Source organism: Numenius arquata, chromosome 18, assembly GCF_964106895.1.
Source record: "Numenius arquata chromosome 18, bNumArq3.hap1.1, whole genome shotgun sequence".
In the NCBI taxonomy this organism is placed as follows: Eukaryota; Metazoa; Chordata; class Aves; order Charadriiformes; family Scolopacidae; genus Numenius; species Numenius arquata.
The window spans coordinates 6,370,384-6,388,048 of NC_133593.1; the positions used below are offsets into that span (position 1 = coordinate 6,370,384).

General features: G+C 41.1%; 1 protein-coding gene across 1 annotated transcript; it reads left to right on the forward strand.

The window, feature by feature from the left end:
- The first annotated feature begins 241 nt into the window (after positions 1–241).
- On the forward strand, positions 242–17,037 carry VKORC1L1 (vitamin K epoxide reductase complex subunit 1 like 1). The gene is made up of 3 exons (XM_074160677.1): positions 242–465; positions 12,108–12,217; positions 12,919–17,037. The coding sequence occupies exons 1-3, from the start codon at positions 272–274 to the stop codon at positions 13,143–13,145; spliced, it is 531 nt and encodes a 176-aa protein (XP_074016778.1). The 5' UTR covers positions 242–271; the 3' UTR covers positions 13,146–17,037.
- The last annotated feature ends 628 nt before the right edge of the window (positions 17,038–17,665 follow it).

The following is a 17,665-nucleotide window of genomic DNA, read 5'->3' on the forward strand; positions in this document are numbered from 1 at the left end:
AGGGGGGCGCCGCGGGAGAGGGAGCGCCCCGCGGTGCCGCCATCCGGCCGCCAGGCGGCGCCATAACCGCCCTCCGCGCCACGGGCCCCCCCCCTCGTCCCCCGCCCCCGCCTGACGTGACGTCGTCGCGGAGCGCCACGTCCGGCGCCGTTCAGCGGGGCGGGGCGGGAGGGGCGCGCCCGCCCCGCGAGCCAATGGGATATGGGCGCGCGTGCGCGGCGGGCCGGCGCCGGGTGCGCGTCGCGGGGCTGAGGCGGAGGGAGGGGGTAAGATGGCGGCGCCCGTCCTGCTGCGAGTGTCGGTGCCGCGCTGGGAGCGGGTGGCCCGCTCCGCCGTGTGCGCGGCCGGCATCCTGCTCTCCCTCTACGCCTGCCACCTGGAGCGGGAGAAGGGCCGCGACCTTCACTACCAGGCCCTGTGCGACCTCAGCGAGCGGGTCCGCTGCTCCGCCGCCATCACCTCCAGGTGAGGCGGGGATGGGACCTGCAGCCGCCTCAGGCCGCCGCGGGGAGAAGGGGCTGGAGGCGCGGGGGGTGGCGGGGTCAGGCCTCGGAGCGCTGTCTCCGGTGCATCGAGGGATGAGGCGGGGGCTGCTGGGGGTCCGGTCCGGCTCGCTGAGGGGGCTCGGCCGGGCGGTAGGAGCCTGTGGCTGCGGGCCGGGGCTCGGCCCGGGGAGGGCTCGCCGGAGGCGTAAAGGGAGCTGGGTCTGTGCTGGGGGGCACAGGGCGGGCAGGCCGAGGAAGGGGAGGGGTCGGGGATCACGGTTTAAGCATCCCGTTCGCTGGAGGGCTGGTGTGGGAACGGCTTTTTTGGGGGATCACTGCGCCAGGAGGGTGAGGCACCCGCAGTTTCTGTGTTGTAATCAATGGCAATTGGGTGGAGTGACAGGCATTTTAGTGGCAAATGCACTTTGGAGTGAAAAGCTGTAGGTGTGACTAGTGGTTGTGGCCAACGTAAACATGTACAATTGTGGATGATTGGTTTGGGTTGTTTTAATTGGAGCATCTAAATTGCTTTTTCATTATAATGTTACCTGGCAGCACAGAAGATCTGCCTTCATGATATGGAGGAAATGCTTAATTTGAGAAAGGTTTGTATGCCCCAGCAGCAAAAGCCCGGTCCAAATCTTGATTTATTGTGCAGTTTCCTGTCAGTAATTACTTTAGCAGTTGCTTTCTAAAGGTCAGTGGTTGTTATTCCTGTTAGGAGAGTCCACGTATAAATTTTTATATGCTGCTAGGTTGACTTGTTGTCAAGTAACTAGTTAATTGAATTATAATAATGAAAAGACTTAATCTGCTGTATGGTTACAAGTGCTACCAATATAAATATGCTACTGGAAATACTCCCCTGGAAGCATATTCTCAAGTATTTCAACTAAAGAAATAAGATGATTTGTCTAGCAATCTCAAAACTGCTCTGTGCACGTATATACGTGTGTGTGTATATGTGTAGAGACACATAAAGGCATATGCAGAGGCATCTACACGTAACAAGTTGGGAAGGGGAGGGGTTTGGTCCTTCAGCAAATGTATGTATTAAATGCTTCCTTCTTTATATATGAGCATTTTGTTGTTATCATGTTAGTGCCTTCAGATGAATGAGTACTTGAGATTATTTTTTTTTTCTTCTTAGTGTAACCTGCATGAAAGCTGTCACAGTTTGTAAAAGTATTTGCCGTATTATCGTACCAAGCCAACAGGGGAGAATGCGCCCGTACTCTGCCCGGGTGGAAGCTGGTTAAGTTGTTTAGGCAAAACATAGAAGAAACTCTTAGTCTTAAAACCACTTATGTGGTGACAGAAGTGGGACTGTGTTATGTTACAGAGATGAGTATCTACAGATGCCTGAAAGGAGGCTCTTGTGATTGAATGGGGGCTTTAACTCCGCTTTTCTGTCTGTCATCAGATAATCTTTAGTTTGTGAAAGTGCTTGTTCATGCCTCTATCTGAGAAGTGTCACGAAATGAGAGGTTTCAATCTGAACGGGAAGAAGACTTAAATAAGTTTGACAGAAAACTTCAACTTATAAATTAAAATGACGTGTAAACTACTGAGATTAAATCACATGAGTATTGTCAGTAATTAAATTTTACCACAGGTGTAGAGGTGATAAGAGAATAACAGAGATTTAAGCACCTAAGTAGCCTTTGTACTATTCTGCTCTTGTATAGAATTGGTCCTTCGTTAGGTTTTTTTTATTGTTATTGTAAATGATGCTATTGAGACAGGGAATTTGAAGCAATACTTTTAATGTACGTTTACTAAATGCTTTGAAGTAATAAAATAATTCCAACTATGTCTTTAGCTATTTGTAATTATGAAATAATGCTTGGTAATAATAGGTCTCGTTAGTAATGCTGCAGCTGAAATGTTGAGTATGCCATGGGAAGACCTGTAAAAACTTTACTGCAGGAATTCTATGTAATAACAGGAACACTTAGGGATAAAATCAACTAAAATCTCCCTAGCAGTTGCTAGGAGAATCATGCTTAAAGACTGAAGTGCTGCAAATGTCAGGATAGATCCTGGTAATTAGAGCAGGTGGTAAAAGGAGTTTGTAGAAGAGGAGCCTGCAAGTTCTGTTCAGTCAAACCATATTTGGAGAAGAATGTGCTTTCAACGCTGTACAGGACACAGACAAAAAAGGAGTATTGCTTTAAAACTAAGACTAGAGGGCAAGTTATTAAACTTTGAAGTAAGAATAACATGGAAAGAAATTAATCTTATTTTCCGTGTTGCCACATCTCTCTGTCCATCGGTCATTCTCTCTCCCTTTCTCCAATGGAATATTCCTTGTTATTGCCACACGTCACCAAAGTTTCTCTGAAATTTGATTTCTAAAAGGAACTTTTAACTACTACTTACATTTCACCGAGATAGCAGAGTTTCAAACGCTGCCTTCCAGCATTTTCACATGTAATGCAGATTTAACTTTTGCTGTTTCTTTTCTCATTAAGATATTACACTGACAGTCAAAAATTATATTAGCTGATTAGCAGAGTTAACTTTACAGAGTTAAATGGGTGACAAACTTGTACTTTGTGGCTTTTGCTGGCTTCTAGAGTGTTCGTTTGTGTGACTTTTTATTGAAGCTAGATCTACTAATGGAATTTGGAATGTAACCCATCTTCACATTTCAAGGGTTGACTTTCACAGTGGACTGAATTTTGAAAAGCACATCATGCTGCTGGGATTAATTTTAACTGTATAGAGTAATTAGAATAAATTAGTGTTCTCTTCCCCGAGCTGGCTGACTTTGGAACTAAGTTCTGGTCTTTGAGGAGGAATATTTTTTTTTTCTACTAATAAGCTGTTGGTATTTCCAAGTCTTGCTTTTAAGCCAAATCTGGTATTGGCACAACAATGAGAATAGAAATGTTGAAAAGATTACCAGTGTGCAGAGGGAGGAGCGTGGAAAATCTTATATCAGAGACTGACTCATCCAGAAGATTGTGTTGGAAAGATACCTTCCTAGTATCCCTTACTCAGAATGTTAATGGTCAGCATATTTCAAGCTTTTATCACAGGGAAAGTTCATGAAAGAGTTTACAAAGAAAAACAACCAAGGAGTGTGTAATAAGGGAAGGTATTTGGGAAATACCTAACGTTTTCATTTGGCAGTTGTATGTAGAGGTTTTAAGTGAATTGCTGTCTTTGAGAATAATTAAGTGTTGAGAATGGCTTTATATATAATGAAACTGGCTAATAGCAGTTTCTGAAAAATATTTTTGTTTTGCTGTTACAGTAGTTTCACAGAGGGAATTAAACTAACAGATGAATTTCGAGTAGTGTGGATAGTGGCGTGGCTTGAAATAAAACGTGACATTTAAGTAGTAATGCAGAGACCCAGAGCTTTTTGCTTTGTTCTTTTTCATGCCCCGAAAGACTTTTGGGTCTTCTAATATGTTTCAGCTTTCAGTCTCGATTGATTTAAGGTTTCTGCAGAGCAGATTAGTGGATGGCTCTTTTTGAATGAAGTTTTGTAGCCTGGCATGTGTTTTAATGACAGCTGGCATGAATGACCAAAGGGCACATGTCACTGTATATCTTTAGCAATATTTGTAGCTTTTGGCCAGCTGCGTAACTGAAGAGGTTTGGCAATAGTCAATATTGATCTAGGTTAACATCTTTAGCTGACTTCACTGAAGAAGTTCTACACTCAAAATAGGATTTTAAGAACTTGGGTTCACTCAGATATAATTTGATAGATGTCTGAACTTTTATGCTAATGTGCAAGGTCTTGGATTGTCCTCTTGTATTTGAGCCATTCTGAAATGCCTATTCTGAAAAGGTTTAATGTGCATGTTTGCCTTCTCAGGGATGCACCAAAATAATCATCTGGTACTTCTTGAAAATGCACATCTGTAAAATCTTGTGTGTTGCGGACAGATGTGTGCAGACAGGCAGTTGTTTTACTGGATTTGCCAGGTGTGGCCTCTGACAAGTGTAGTATTATTGTATTGTTCTGCTCACCTTCATAAATCATTTTAAACAGTGAATTTAGACTTGTATTATGTTTGAATTGCTTAGTCTTGTGATGTAGTACTTCAGCGCTGTGTTGTGTGAGTATAATTATGCTGGTTCCTCTGCAGAGTGGCCATGCAATTATCCTGTAAGATATTGCAGTTAAAACTTTGACCAGTGCTGGTTTTTCAGCGAAGCACACCTTGCTAGCACTGTTCTTCTGGTGCATCTTTATAGAGTGCAGACCGTAACGGAGATCAAGTTGATGAGAACGACCCTGTTATCTAAGGAAATGGGACATGGGAGAAAACTTCTCTGACCTCCTCCCTAACCTGATGTTTATATTGCAGGTTCCCATTCAGTTCTGTTGTGGGAGAGTTCCTGTAAACTTGATGTCCGTCAAGTTTGCATGATTCCAGGTTAAGAACATAATATAGCAGTTATCTTTCATACTAATGGCAAGTTCCTGATGTCCCAGCATTTTTTATTGCCGTATCTGCAAACAAACATTCAGATACGTTTGAGGTTGAGCTGCAGTTGTTAGTGACTGATGGAAGGTGAGGAATGGCAGAAGTAGCTTTGTGCAGGTAGTGGGAAAAACTTGTCGAGTCCCTTTTGTGAACCAGTGCACATAAATGAGGCCCATGTGCCTTTTTTTTTGTTTTTAAGTTTTACTAGTTCTGCAAGTCTTTGCTCTTTTCTGGTCAGTAATATCTTGAACTTGAATCAAATTAATTGTTTTTGTTAGGTGTCATTGATTCTGTATAGAAGCTTAATTAAACTGCTGAAGGGCAGTATGTGGAGCAGCTGGTGGTCATTCAACAGGAATCATATTTGTGGTTTTTAGGCTACTGAAATATTTTACCTGAAAATGTTGCCTCCTGAGACTCGGCTATAATCTGTCCTGTAATTTAAAATTGGTGGTTGTTGACTTCTGAGGATTGCAAGTTGTTAGATAGCAGGTGTAACGGTCCTTTTTCCGTTATTCTGTAGCAAGGATTCACTGTTTTTTGTGGTCTGAGGAAAGGTTGAAGATCTCTAGTTCCTTGATTGGGGTTGGGGAAATCAGTGTAGACAGAATACATGTAGTGTGTCAAGTGCTCTGCTTCGGCAGGATTTGGAGTGCTGCAGGTTGGAGGTGATGGTGAATTGGCGTAGCTGTAGCTAGATGAGTAAGAGAAGTTTTACGGCTAAGGGTACCAAGCCAAAAATCACAAACAACTTGAGGCCAAGATACGTTGTATTATAGTGCTTTTTTAGCCTGGTTTCTAGAGAAGATTTTGCTGTTATGTATTAATTTATTTTATACTTTTTCATTTTGTATGGCAAAATTTAACAAAGGGTACGAGTTACAAAGTTTTATTGAAACAGATTCGGAGCCAAAGGGGAGGGGAGAGAGACTCACAGTAATACCTCTGCTGAAGGGAAAAAAAAAACCCTGCCCTGTGAGCTAAGCTTATCTGTCACGCGTGGTCTGCCAGCCAGCCGGGCAGCGGGAGCACAAACAGGACGCAGACAGAGCCGATAGAGAGTGGACTTGGTCGGGAAGGCAGGGTGTGGAGGGTGCGTGCTGAGGGCGAGCTGCAGGTTATTCCCTGTGCCGGGGAAGGAAAGTGTTTCAGGAACGTTTGTAGAAAAACAGTTTTGTTGGAACTACAGCAAATTGTTCCCAAAGCGGCAGAAGCTGATAGTTCAAGTGATTTTTGTCTCATCTGTTTAACAAAAATTGATGGCTTAATAGTTGAGCAGTAGCTGAGCTACAGGACTACTTTTTTTTTTTTCAACCTTACAGTGTATACACATAGAATCATAGATTCATAGAGAGATTCATAGATTGGTCCAGGCTGGAAGGGACCTCCAAAGGTCATCTAGTCCGACCTCCCCGCAGTCAGCAGGGACACCCCCAACTAGACCAGGTTGCCCAGGGCCTCGTCGAGCTTCACCTTAAATATCTCAAGGGAAGGGGCCTCAACCACCTCCCTGGGCAACCTGTTCCCAGTGTTCCACCACCCTCAGAGTAAAGAACTTTTTCCTAATATCCAATCTAAATCTCCCCTTTTCCAACTTAAACCCATTGCCCCTTGTCCTGTCACTGCAGGCCTTTGGGAACAGACTCTCCCCAGCCTTCCTGTAGCCCCCCTCAGGTACTGGAAGGCTGCTATTAGCTCTCCCCGGAGCCTCCTCTTCTCCCGGCTGAACAACCCCAGCTCCCTCAGATTGTCCTCACAGCAGAGGTGCTCCAACCCCCTGATCATTTTAGTGGCCCTCCTCTGGACCCGCTCCATCAAGCCCATAGAAAGGGCTCCAGACCTGTACACAGTACTCCAGGTGAGGTCTCACCAGAGCAAAGTGGCAAATCATAGAATTGTCTGGGTTGGAAGGGACCTTTAAGATCATCTAGTCCAACCATCCACCTAACTCTGATAAAAAGCCATCACTAAACCATGTCACTAAGCTCTATGTCAGCCTGTCTTTTAAATGCCTCCAGGGATGGTGCCTCAACCACACGTGTATTTTTGCTTTTCATAAATACATCATTTCTAGCTTGATTGGAATTTGCAATAGGGCTGAGAATTATTTTGACTGATGCACAGTAAATTTAATAATGTGCCTATAGTTTAAATTTGGGCTTCATTTATGATAGCTTAATAAAATAGATTATATAGAAGGAATACAGTGCTGTTGGCTTGTGGCTTGAATGTCCAGTGCTTCTGTAAAGACTGCTATAAAATAATTAACTACTGTCTGCTTGAGACTTTGCTGGTATAGACACTGAGATTTTTTTGGACTGTTTCTGAGGTAGAGCTGGAGGATATTAAAGAACAGAATCGCATTTGCTTATGGTAAACACTGCTAATAGAGTTAAACATGAAATTAAGCGTATCAAAATTTTTGAGCACTCTTGGCAAGCTTACAAATGGGGAATTTTTAATCTCCTTTCTTTTGGCTTCTAATTGAAGGCTTTTAATTTATTAAAACTCTTAGATTGGCGTAAGTGATCTTGTAACCATGAACTAGGCTTAATCTAAAATCCCCTAGTGAAGCTGTAAAGAAGCTGCAACCGAATTTTCTTAACGTTGCTCCAGATCCTTTGACCTTTATATGAGCTTTTTACTGAAGGCGATGGGTGAGCGCAGGCCAGCTTTACTCCCCTCCTGAGAACTTTCATTCTGTGCCATAATTTATCTCAAAAGTCAGATGACGCTTAAGGAAATGTGCGTATGACTTATCAGGTGTAGGCTTTTTTTAGAAAATATTTATTGTTTCCTCAGGGTTGCAAAGTAGTAAATGGTGCTTGCCATTGATAACAAAATAGTGTTTATGGGATGAACAATAATACTGAAATGAGGGGCTTTTAAGGAATCTACTAGTACTCAGAAAACAAAACTTGAGTTCTTCCCTTACAGCTTTATATATATATATATATATATACACAAAATAGATATTATAATCTATAATATATATTAAAAAATATAATAATTTTTGTTGTTGTTTACCCTTTGCAGCAAACTTTAAAATTGAGAGAGAAATGTGTTGGAAAACCTGCTGCTGCACAAATGCAGAGTGTTCTCAGATTTTGAGTCACATGTGCCATTTAATAATCTGATCTCCTGAAGGATTTGATAGTGTTTTCAGTCAGGCATTTAGGAGACCAGAATCCGAACTGGGAAGCGTGTGTGCTTTGTTCAAGGCATTTGCTACTCACTGATGTTAGGGGCATGGTACTGAAACTAGGGGGAGTTGACCTGATCTAGTATCATTATTTTCATGTTAAAATGAATATACAGTAGTTAATTCTTTTCTTGACGTGAGAACTAAGGATTCCAAGTGAAATTGAGGTGACATGATTCTGGCATTCCTCTCCGAAGGATGTTGGGGAGGTCAAAAGTATATGTTCAGAGAGGACCTGGGTACCTTCGGGAAGGCTTCAAGATTGGCTACTGAGCATGTTGATGCAGGTGAAACCCCAGTTCAGAAGTTCCCTAAGCTGATTCTTAATTTAATGATAATTGAGGTCAAGGAGAGATCTTGGGGAATAATCTCTTTGTAAAAGCCCTTTAAAACATCATCTGTAGGTGACTCTCAGAATTGGGGTGCTCGGCTAGAAAAACCAATATAGCATTTCTTACGGAGAGTGGATGGGATAATAGTCTGACTCCTGGGTAAATACATAGTTTTTTGTTTGTTTGACTTGCTGTGTTTGGCAGACTTAGAATTCTGTTGCTTTTTGAGCTAATACTGATAAGTCTTACAGCTTCGAGCTTGTTAAACGTGGAGGTTGTTTACTTGTCCTTTAAAATAACTGAGATACCAGTGTACTGCATGAGGTTGCCTTTCTGCCAGTGGAACTGTCTCTGCTAAATTATGGTAAAATGTTTAAAGTTTAAGTGTACTCCCATAATACACTGTTCTGGAACATAGAGGATGTTGATCATTGTGCGAAGGAGGTAGTGATTTAACAGTATAAGATTTTATTGGAGATGTGTCACTTGTGGATCAAAATGACTTTGGTTCTTGTCTTTAAGAAGTGTCAAGCACATGCAAATACTGCTTTAAATTTCTAAAAATGCAATGCTTCTGAGCTTCATTAAATATCACAAAACCAAAGGGACACAGTTTAGAGAGTGGATAATAATTTTCAAGACCTGGTTTTGATAAAAGGAAGTGCGCATTGGACTAAAAGTTACTGTCGTGTTAAACGTTAGATGTTGGGAAACTCCATGAACAGTTCTAAACGCTTTGTCATGAATTTCCTCAACTATTATTCTGAAAACTTTTTTGAAGAACATTAGAAGTTGTGCCTGCAAATGAGAAGTGAAGCAGGGTGTCATCTTCGACAGAGAGGGGAATTGGAGTTACTTGAAACACACGGGAAGATATCTTAAAGATTTATTTTAAAACTGGTTGATGATCCCAAGGGTCTCTTCCAACCTGGATGATTCTATGATTCCTTGAAGGTAGTTCAGATTGCTTTTTCTTTTTTCTTTTTTTTTTTTTTTAAATAGGAGTGAAACTGGGGTGTGGCAAAAGCCGGTTTGCCACATGTTTGTCACAGTGCTCTGAATCACCCAGGGTGACTTCAGCGTGATTTGCACAACAGAAGCTTGACTGCTTCAGGGATGAGGAGCCGCAAGTCGGTACCAGGAAAAAGTTGATGATGTTGGACTAAGCTTTTATCTTGCTGTGCAAACAACTCTCTAATTAGCGCAGTTCATTTGACTTAGCATTCTGTATCCAAAAAAAATTGATCCGAGTTAACAGTAGTTCTTGTAAATTATATTCTTTATAAGAAAGGCAAGTTCCGCAAAGAACTCCTGAGCAGTTTGTAGCCCTTTTTCCTGATGTTTTATTTGCTGGTGTTCATTCTGTTGTTAGGACTGCAATCTTCTTGCTATTTGTTTTTTAGGCTTTCAAAGTTATCGTAACTCAGGTGTGAGAAGGATGATTATCACACTCATCTTCCTTCCTCCAGTTGCCTGCAAAAGTACTTGGTTCATTGTGCATTTTAGTGGGTTTTGGGACCTTCTTGATAGAATTAGGAGGAAATTGATGAAGGATTCTTGATAGAAATTAGGTGGAAATAGAAGTATACAAAGTCTAAATGTTTTGCTTTTCAGTTTGTTGCAGAAAACTTCCTCACACTTCAAACCTTATAAGGCTGGAAAAAGTGCTTCATCTTAAACCATAGGCTGCATTGCTCTTTTGATGTGTGTGGAATAAGATGTGAGATTAGAGCTGTACTCCATGGACTGAAATTTAATACTTGGTGTCCTTAAAGCTGCTACAAGGCCAAAAAGAGACTTAATGAACTATTGCATGTGGAAAAAGCTCTCACCACGCTTTGACCTTCTTGCAGCTACAAAGAGATCGCTTGGGAACACTGAGTGTCAGGAAGGGCTTGAGCTTGTTATCTTTCCATTAACAACATTTTATTCACTTGCGGATTAACTGTAGGAACAGATTCTGTAGTCTACAGTTTCTGAGGCTTTAAGCTTGAGTTCGCTCTCAAACACGACAGGATCTCACGAGCATCAGAAGAAGTGAGAGCTTCAGATGGGGCAGGGAGAGGGTAGGAGTTCAGCACCCTGCAGTACCTTTAAGCTGGGCTGATGGTGAACCACAGCCATAGGCACACTTTGAGTTACGTTGTTCCATCACCTGGTAAGAAAAGCCCGAGTGTGTTCAAATAGTTTATTGTCACCCTACAAAGAATTCTCACTTGGGAGACTAGAACAATAAGTTGCACTTGTGGATAGTAAGCTGAAAAATCTATAAATGTGGTAACACAGAAAAATGAAAATAGAGTATTAAATGCAAAATTACTATACCTTTAATATATTTGTCTGGCTCTTTAATACTACATTTGATAGCTGGACAACCTTTTGCATATCCAAGATTATAAAGTATTTTAGAGATGGCATTAAATTGTACTTATGGTGGTAGCTTTCACTGGTCTCAGACGTTTGGTGAGGTGTATCAGCAACGTTCCTGTAGCGTGCGGAGAGTGAACCTGTGCTGTGTCTTGGTTTACTAGAACCAACGCCTCTAGTACAGCAAGTTATTTGGAAGCTGCGCTTCTGTTGGCATAAATGAAGCACGCCAGCGTTTTGTGCTGTACCAGCAGTGGGGAACTGCACCTTTTTTTAGGTAGTTATGTGACAGTCAACCTGATAATGTGAACCCAGCCTTACATTTGCGTAGTGCTTGACTCGGTGCTCCAAAGACACGCTGGCAGAATCCTAACCTCTTGAAAGTGAATTCCGTTGCGTGTTGAAGTAATGATAACTTCTCATCGTATTTTCAAGTGACACTAATAAATGGGGTCCTCGCTTTGCTTTTACAAATAATGGCATGATCTGCCTTAGGGCATCAAATTAATGGTTTCTAGCACAAATATGTTTGCTAATTTAACCTTTTTATCCCCCTTATTGCAGCAGCAGTTTTGTAGGGCTTGTGCCGCTTTCTACCGTATTACTAAAAGGCTGAAAGTCGCTTTGTGGTGAAGGTGCTAGTTCAAGATGTCACACTGTGCGAGGGCTCTAACAAATGAGGTCTGTGAATATTGTTATGGTACCATCCCCAGCTCATCTGCTTGACAGATTTGGGTTCCTCCTAAGGTGTTAGACTGATCGGGAGCAGCTGAAGTGCAAACATATGTTTGGATTTGCTTCCTCGGATGCCAGGGAGGTAAGTGCTGGCAGAGGCAGTAACTGGTTACCAAGCAGTACTGTTTTCCCTCAGCTGTAGAGTGAGCGTGTGTCCAGTTTGCAATGGTGGAGAGGACTGCTGAAGCTATCGGTAGAGGGAGGAAGTGTTTATTTGACAAAAGAGGTTTAAACTACGACCCTACGAAGCAGACATGGTATTTGGTGAAGTTGCAACTGCGTGAACTTAATAGTTTCTGGTGTGTTAAATACCTTTAATCAGTGATGTGTGGGATGAAGTTGTACCTAGTGCACCTCCTGGTGCAAGCTGCTTGGTTTTCCAAGATAACCCTGAACTTCTTATAGGAGTGCAGTGCTCATGTCAGAATATATGTATCTTTTTTTTTTTTTTCTTTCCCAACAGCGATGAATTGAAAATACTGACATAAAGCAGCAGGTGCCCAAATACAAGTTAATTAGTTTCACTGTTTTACAGATGGGGTCGAGGATTCGGTCTGTTGGGTTCCATCTTTGGAAAGGACAGTGCACTAAATCAGTCAAACAGTGTTTTTGGACTCGTCTTTTATATACTACAAATGCTACTTGGTAAGTATTAATTCAGTTTAGAGCTTAAAGTGTATAACAGGTCTGTGGTGATGAGAGTAGTGCATTATACATTGCGCAATGTGCAAGAGACCAGATAAATGCATGGGATTTTTATCTTTTTTTTTCTTTTAGCACCAGTCTAATGATACATCTATCCAAGGGGCTTAAAAACCCAACTGATAACCAGACCAATTGCATTTTCTCCTGCTATGCTATTAATAAGTGTCAAGACAGTTGCTGCACTGGTATTTTCCCTTAAATATATTTAGCATTGGATTGCGCAATAGAAAAGAGAGGAAATAAAAATGGAATTTGCAAGTTTTGCAGGAGTAATAGAGGTAGCAGGCAAAAAAAGTGCATGGTGTAATGTATGTGTGTTTCTTTGTAACTACTACTATAAAGCTATTAATATTGATAGACATAACTTGACCAACCTGTAACTTTCCCATAACTCAGGAATACGGAAGATGTTAAATACAACACATACTACTTATGAAAGGACTGTCGTACAGAACCTAGAAGCTCCCCTCCAAATAGCGATTTGTCAGCCATCTTGAACTCATGGTATTTTAAACAGACTTTTCTGTGATAACAAACTTGCTGAGTAGCCTTCAGTTTGCATTAGAGTGCTCAGGCTGTTTGCTTTGTGTGGAAGGGGGGGAACGGGAGCAGCGGTAGTAACTCTCTCTCTCTTGTTGCAGGTATGACAGCAAGTGCAGTAGCAGCTCTAATCCTCATGACATCCTCCATAGTGTCTGTAGTAGGGTCGTTGTACTTGGCGTACATTCTGTACTTCGTGCTGAAGGAATTTTGCATTGTCTGCGTCATCACATACTTGCTGAACTTCATTCTCTTTATCATCAACTACAAACGACTAGTTTATTTGAACGAGGCCTGGAAACGGCAACTCCAACCCAAACAGGAATAACGCCTGTTTGAACTCTTGACTGACAGTCTGAAGACCCAACTTCCATTAAGTTTATTTTGCAGTAATTTTTTATTCTCCATATCAGACACTTTCCCTGAGAATCATAACTGAATTTTTAATTATAAATTTGAAGGGGCCCTAGATAATTTTTTTTTTTGTGCTAATCTTCAATTTAAATGTGGTTATGAAAGAAAGCTCTAATACAATCAAAGACAAGCTTTAACTTTACTTTGAAGGAGTTTTAGCCACAGCAAAACCTAGACTCTCTCTCTTCCCCCTCCACTTGTGAAGTGGGTAACACTTGCTATAAAATATCCTGTATATAAATTCAGGTATAACAAGATGTGATCATGACATTAAATATTCTAGACTAGTATTACCATATTTAATGTTGCCATGTTTACAGTATGTGTATTACTTTTTTTTTTTAGCTGATGGACTTAGATTTGACTAGGACTTATACTGTAAATAAAATTAGAAATATTGGTTTCATCCCTGGAGAACTCACAGTACGATGAGTTTTGTTAGCCTAGGAGCTGTCAGATTGTGCAGCCAGGAGTCGACTGACGCGATGGAAGAAGTGATCTCTATAGAGAACACCGTGTTGCTGCACTAACTGCTAGTGCTTCCACAACAATGATGGTTGGGGTTTGTTCCGGTTTTGGGGTGTGGGTTTGTTTTTTTTGTCTCCAGTCATGAAAATGGAATTAAAGCTGAAACCTGAAGTATGTTCATTAAACCACAACTTCATTAATTTCTGTACAGAATGAAAATAGCTCTCTGTGGTCAATAGAAAGCTGCCAGTGGGATGATGATGCAGATTGGGGATTGGTGCATCAAAGAGTGTTCTTTGAAAGGACTTAATTTCCATGCAGAGCTGTTTCATTTTTAAACTGCGGTCAGACAGCCAGTGTTACTAATGTTTGATGTTATATGAATGCTGCAGTATAAAATTGCATTTTGCAGTGGAAACCACCGGCTGAGTGGGATAACCAAGTAGTGCACTAAAGAAGCAGTTACTTAATTGATCTTCATCAGGATCTTTGGTTTGTGCTATATTGGGAAATGAACTTTAGGCCTGACGCACGTAAGATCCCTTGGAAGGGAAACCTGTTTAGTGGGATAAGTAAGTAAATGTGCTCCCGAAAATGAAATGTGATATAGTGCTATCATTGCTCTCTCTAATAACTAATTGGAAAAAAAAAAAATTAAACTGCAGATTTAAACAAAGGAACAAAATTGTAAATGTTCTTTCTGTGCTCAGTATTCTATGGCTGAATGTAAAAAGTGCCTTCTGTCTTAAAATCTTAAACCAAATACTCTGTGTTGAACTTGGCAGGCAGAAGTGTCCTTGCTTTAAAAATGAACAAACAAACAAACAAAATTCCCAGCAAACGTGCTGGGGATAGACGAGTATTAAGAGATCTATTTTAGTTTTTAGACTGAGAAGTGGTAGCAATATTGTTTCAGTTAAATCAATGCGATAGAAGGTTGATGATGTGATTCAGAAAAGTAAAATACTTGTGTTTCAGACTCTGTGACACCAAAATGTGTAGGTTCAGCTACTTTCTGTAATTGGTGCTGTGCTGCTTTTTGCCCTTGTCAGCTTCTAAATATGAAGAATTCCAACTGCGTACCCATTTATTTAAAGAATTAGTTTAACTTAATTTTAGGATTTTTTTTGCTTAAACATGAATGTCAGAGACACACTTACGTTGTATGGCTAAGTGGATTATAAACACTAAATTGCTGAGGATAAACTTGACTGTGAAACATGCAGTGTTCTGTAGAGAAAATAGAAATTTTTAGATTGAATTCACAAAATAGCATTTAAATTACTACTGAAGTAATTTTCTGGTTTGTATCAAGGATGTAGGTGGAAACTGCTTTTATGTATAGAGTTCTGTGGTATGAGTAACATCTGTTGCATGTAACACTAAATTACTTGTCCCTCTTGTCTAACAGTTTTAGACAACAATTCATTAAATGCGTTTTGTATTGACCAGAGTATAGTTAAAGCTTGTCTTGATGTTTAGTTCTGTCTCTCAAATGCCTTGAACTTTGATATGAGGGGAGTGAATGATGTTAAACATCCCTCAAGGCTTCACTTTGTTCTCTGACAAGCCTTGGGGCAATATCACTGTTTAATACGTTGTATAGATTTATTTTGATGCATTCCTGTGATCTACACTAAGGTGTCTTCTCATCCAAGGAAGAGGTGAACACGTGCTGCCTGAAATGGTTAGTCGCAGTGCTAATATCTCAGAACAAGCAGCAATGGAGACAAGTATAATCAATGATTACTTGGTCCAATCTCTGGGTGTAGTACATCAAGGGAGGGGAAAAAAAAAAAAGCCCCATCAGCTGAAAGTATAGGTGTTGACTAACTTCACTGTGTCTTGTGCTTGTCTGTGTGGGCATAGTCTGTTAATTCAGTTTGTTTAGTAAAATTGTTTAGGGCCAGATTTTCAGCCGTGGTGTCTGCAGTCCTTGTTTGTGTGCACGTAGGGATCAAATGGAAATTGAGTTTGGTCTCTGGAAGAATTTGCAGCTACACTTTGTGCACGATCTCGCAAATCTGATCCTTAATTGTGAACTCTCTTGTCTTGTGTGCTTTTCTTGCAGTTACTTTTTACTGGAAGTGATTTGCTAGAAATGGCCCTAACTCTTTAACTCTTCTACTTTTCTCTCTTGTGCTTCAGAAATGCAGTTGGCCTGAATAAAGGGCAAAATAATATTAGCAGTAGAAATTTGGACCTTTTTGCTTCCAGTTCTTTGACTCTTTCCTCGTTGCTCTCAATGATAGAAACAGCATATTTCTTCCAGTAAAATGGCTCAGGTTACAATTAGTGATGTGATGGAAATCTAATGAGTTCTCTATGCAACGGCCCCCCCTGCCTGACCCCACCCGAAACAAACGTCGTGGCAAATATGTGCTCGATATTAATTTGAGCCTTACAAATCTGAAGGCAAATTCTGAGAAATCTTGAGGATATAAGATTATGGATAAAATGCTAGTCAATAATACCTGCTCTGGCAGAGGGGCGGGGGGCAGTGCCATCACGCAGATTCCGGTTGTGGTCTCAACACTCTCAAGACTCATGAGAACGGAGGGGAAAAAATTCATAATCTATGAACAGTGGTTCTGAATTTGGGCTTTTCCCCTTCTCCCGTCTCTCAGAAGTTCTGCAGGGAGGGGCCGATTGGAAAGGCAAAAGAACCTCATCCCAAAACCCGCTTAGGAATTAAACATTCCTGAAATCCTCTTACTGTAAGGTACTCGCTACTCTTAAGGCCAACGAAGATTTCAAGTCCTGTTTAGGAAATGAATGTTCTTGGAAGTTTCTTTCTGTAAAGTGTTTGCAACGCTAAGGCCAATGAAACATTCCCTGCCACCTTTGATCTCTGAAGTGACAGCAAATCTCTCTTCTGAGGAGGTTTCTGCGTACCGTAGGATGCATTTGTCTTCTGCTGTAGAGTCTCTCGACTGTTCCTAACGACTGGTGAGGTGCTTCAGGCAGCACTGGATGCTCCTAATTTCTATGGGCTAAAGTCAAAGAGAGATCTCAAATAGCTTTGGTTCTGCCAATGTTGTTTAAAGGTGATCTAGACAAAACCGGTCCAGAAAAGATGAAGTATTCTGTTACCATAAAACTGTATTAAGCATGGCCTAAATATTAGGTGTGTGTTCTGTATAGTATGTTCCATCGACTATTTATTACTAGTGCTTTAAACTCCAAATTAAACATCCATTTAAATGGAGTCATTGGGCAGATGCTCCTTTTATCAATATAGGTTGAGAGATTCTCTATTGGAGGTTTAGGATACAATTTTGCTAACAGGTAAAACAATGTAAATATGTACGAATTCTATTTGTTGCACATAACTTTTTTGGTATAAAAAAAAAATAAATGTAGAAATTACCTGTGGATGTCTTGCTGCAATCATTCTTATGCTGCATTCATGCAGTCGAAACAGAAGAGCTTGAATGAACCCAATCAGAGGCCTTTTTGGACTCAGTCTGAGCCTTAGAAACTGTTTTTAAAGGCAGTACTGTAATTCTGTTTCTAGAAATGTACTCAGTTGTGATTATTTTTTGTTTTATAGACATCGTGTGTTAGCAGTAGAGGGGTTAAAGCACCTGGGTCCCCAGAGATACCAGTTTATAGAATTTCTGCAGCTTCATCGTGTCTCGCTGGATGTTGTGTGCACGCGGGCGTGTAAAGGTTGAGCAGCATTGACTTGAGGCTTTAACTGTTTACAGTTCTTTAAGCAACATGCACATAAAAAACCCCTGTTAAGCATGTTATTTGTAGCGCTTCCTGCTTTCCTTGGATCTGTAGGGCTGCCTGACTGCTCTCTGAGGAGATCACAAAGTATCTGGAAACCGCTGTACCTTTTCCTGGGTTTTGGGGAGAGGGAGGGAGCTTTGGGGAAGGGCTGGATGAGGCGGGTTGGGTTTTTGCACTGAGCTGTTCAGAACAAGCAGGAGCTACGACTGAAACGTGTGCGTCCCGTAC

Bases quoted from the DNA above. Each gene is read 5' to 3' on its own strand.
- VKORC1L1 (XM_074160677.1), top strand. From the start codon at position 272: ATGGCGGCGCCCGTCCTGCTGCGAGTGTCGGTGCCGCGCTGGGAGCGG. The intron at 466-12,107 runs GTGAGGCGGGGA...ACTGTTTTACAG, and splicing joins TCCGCCGCCATCACCTCCAG to ATGGGGTCGAGGATTCGGTC. The intron at 12,218-12,918 runs GTAAGTATTAAT...CTCTTGTTGCAG, and splicing joins TATACTACAAATGCTACTTG to GTATGACAGCAAGTGCAGTA.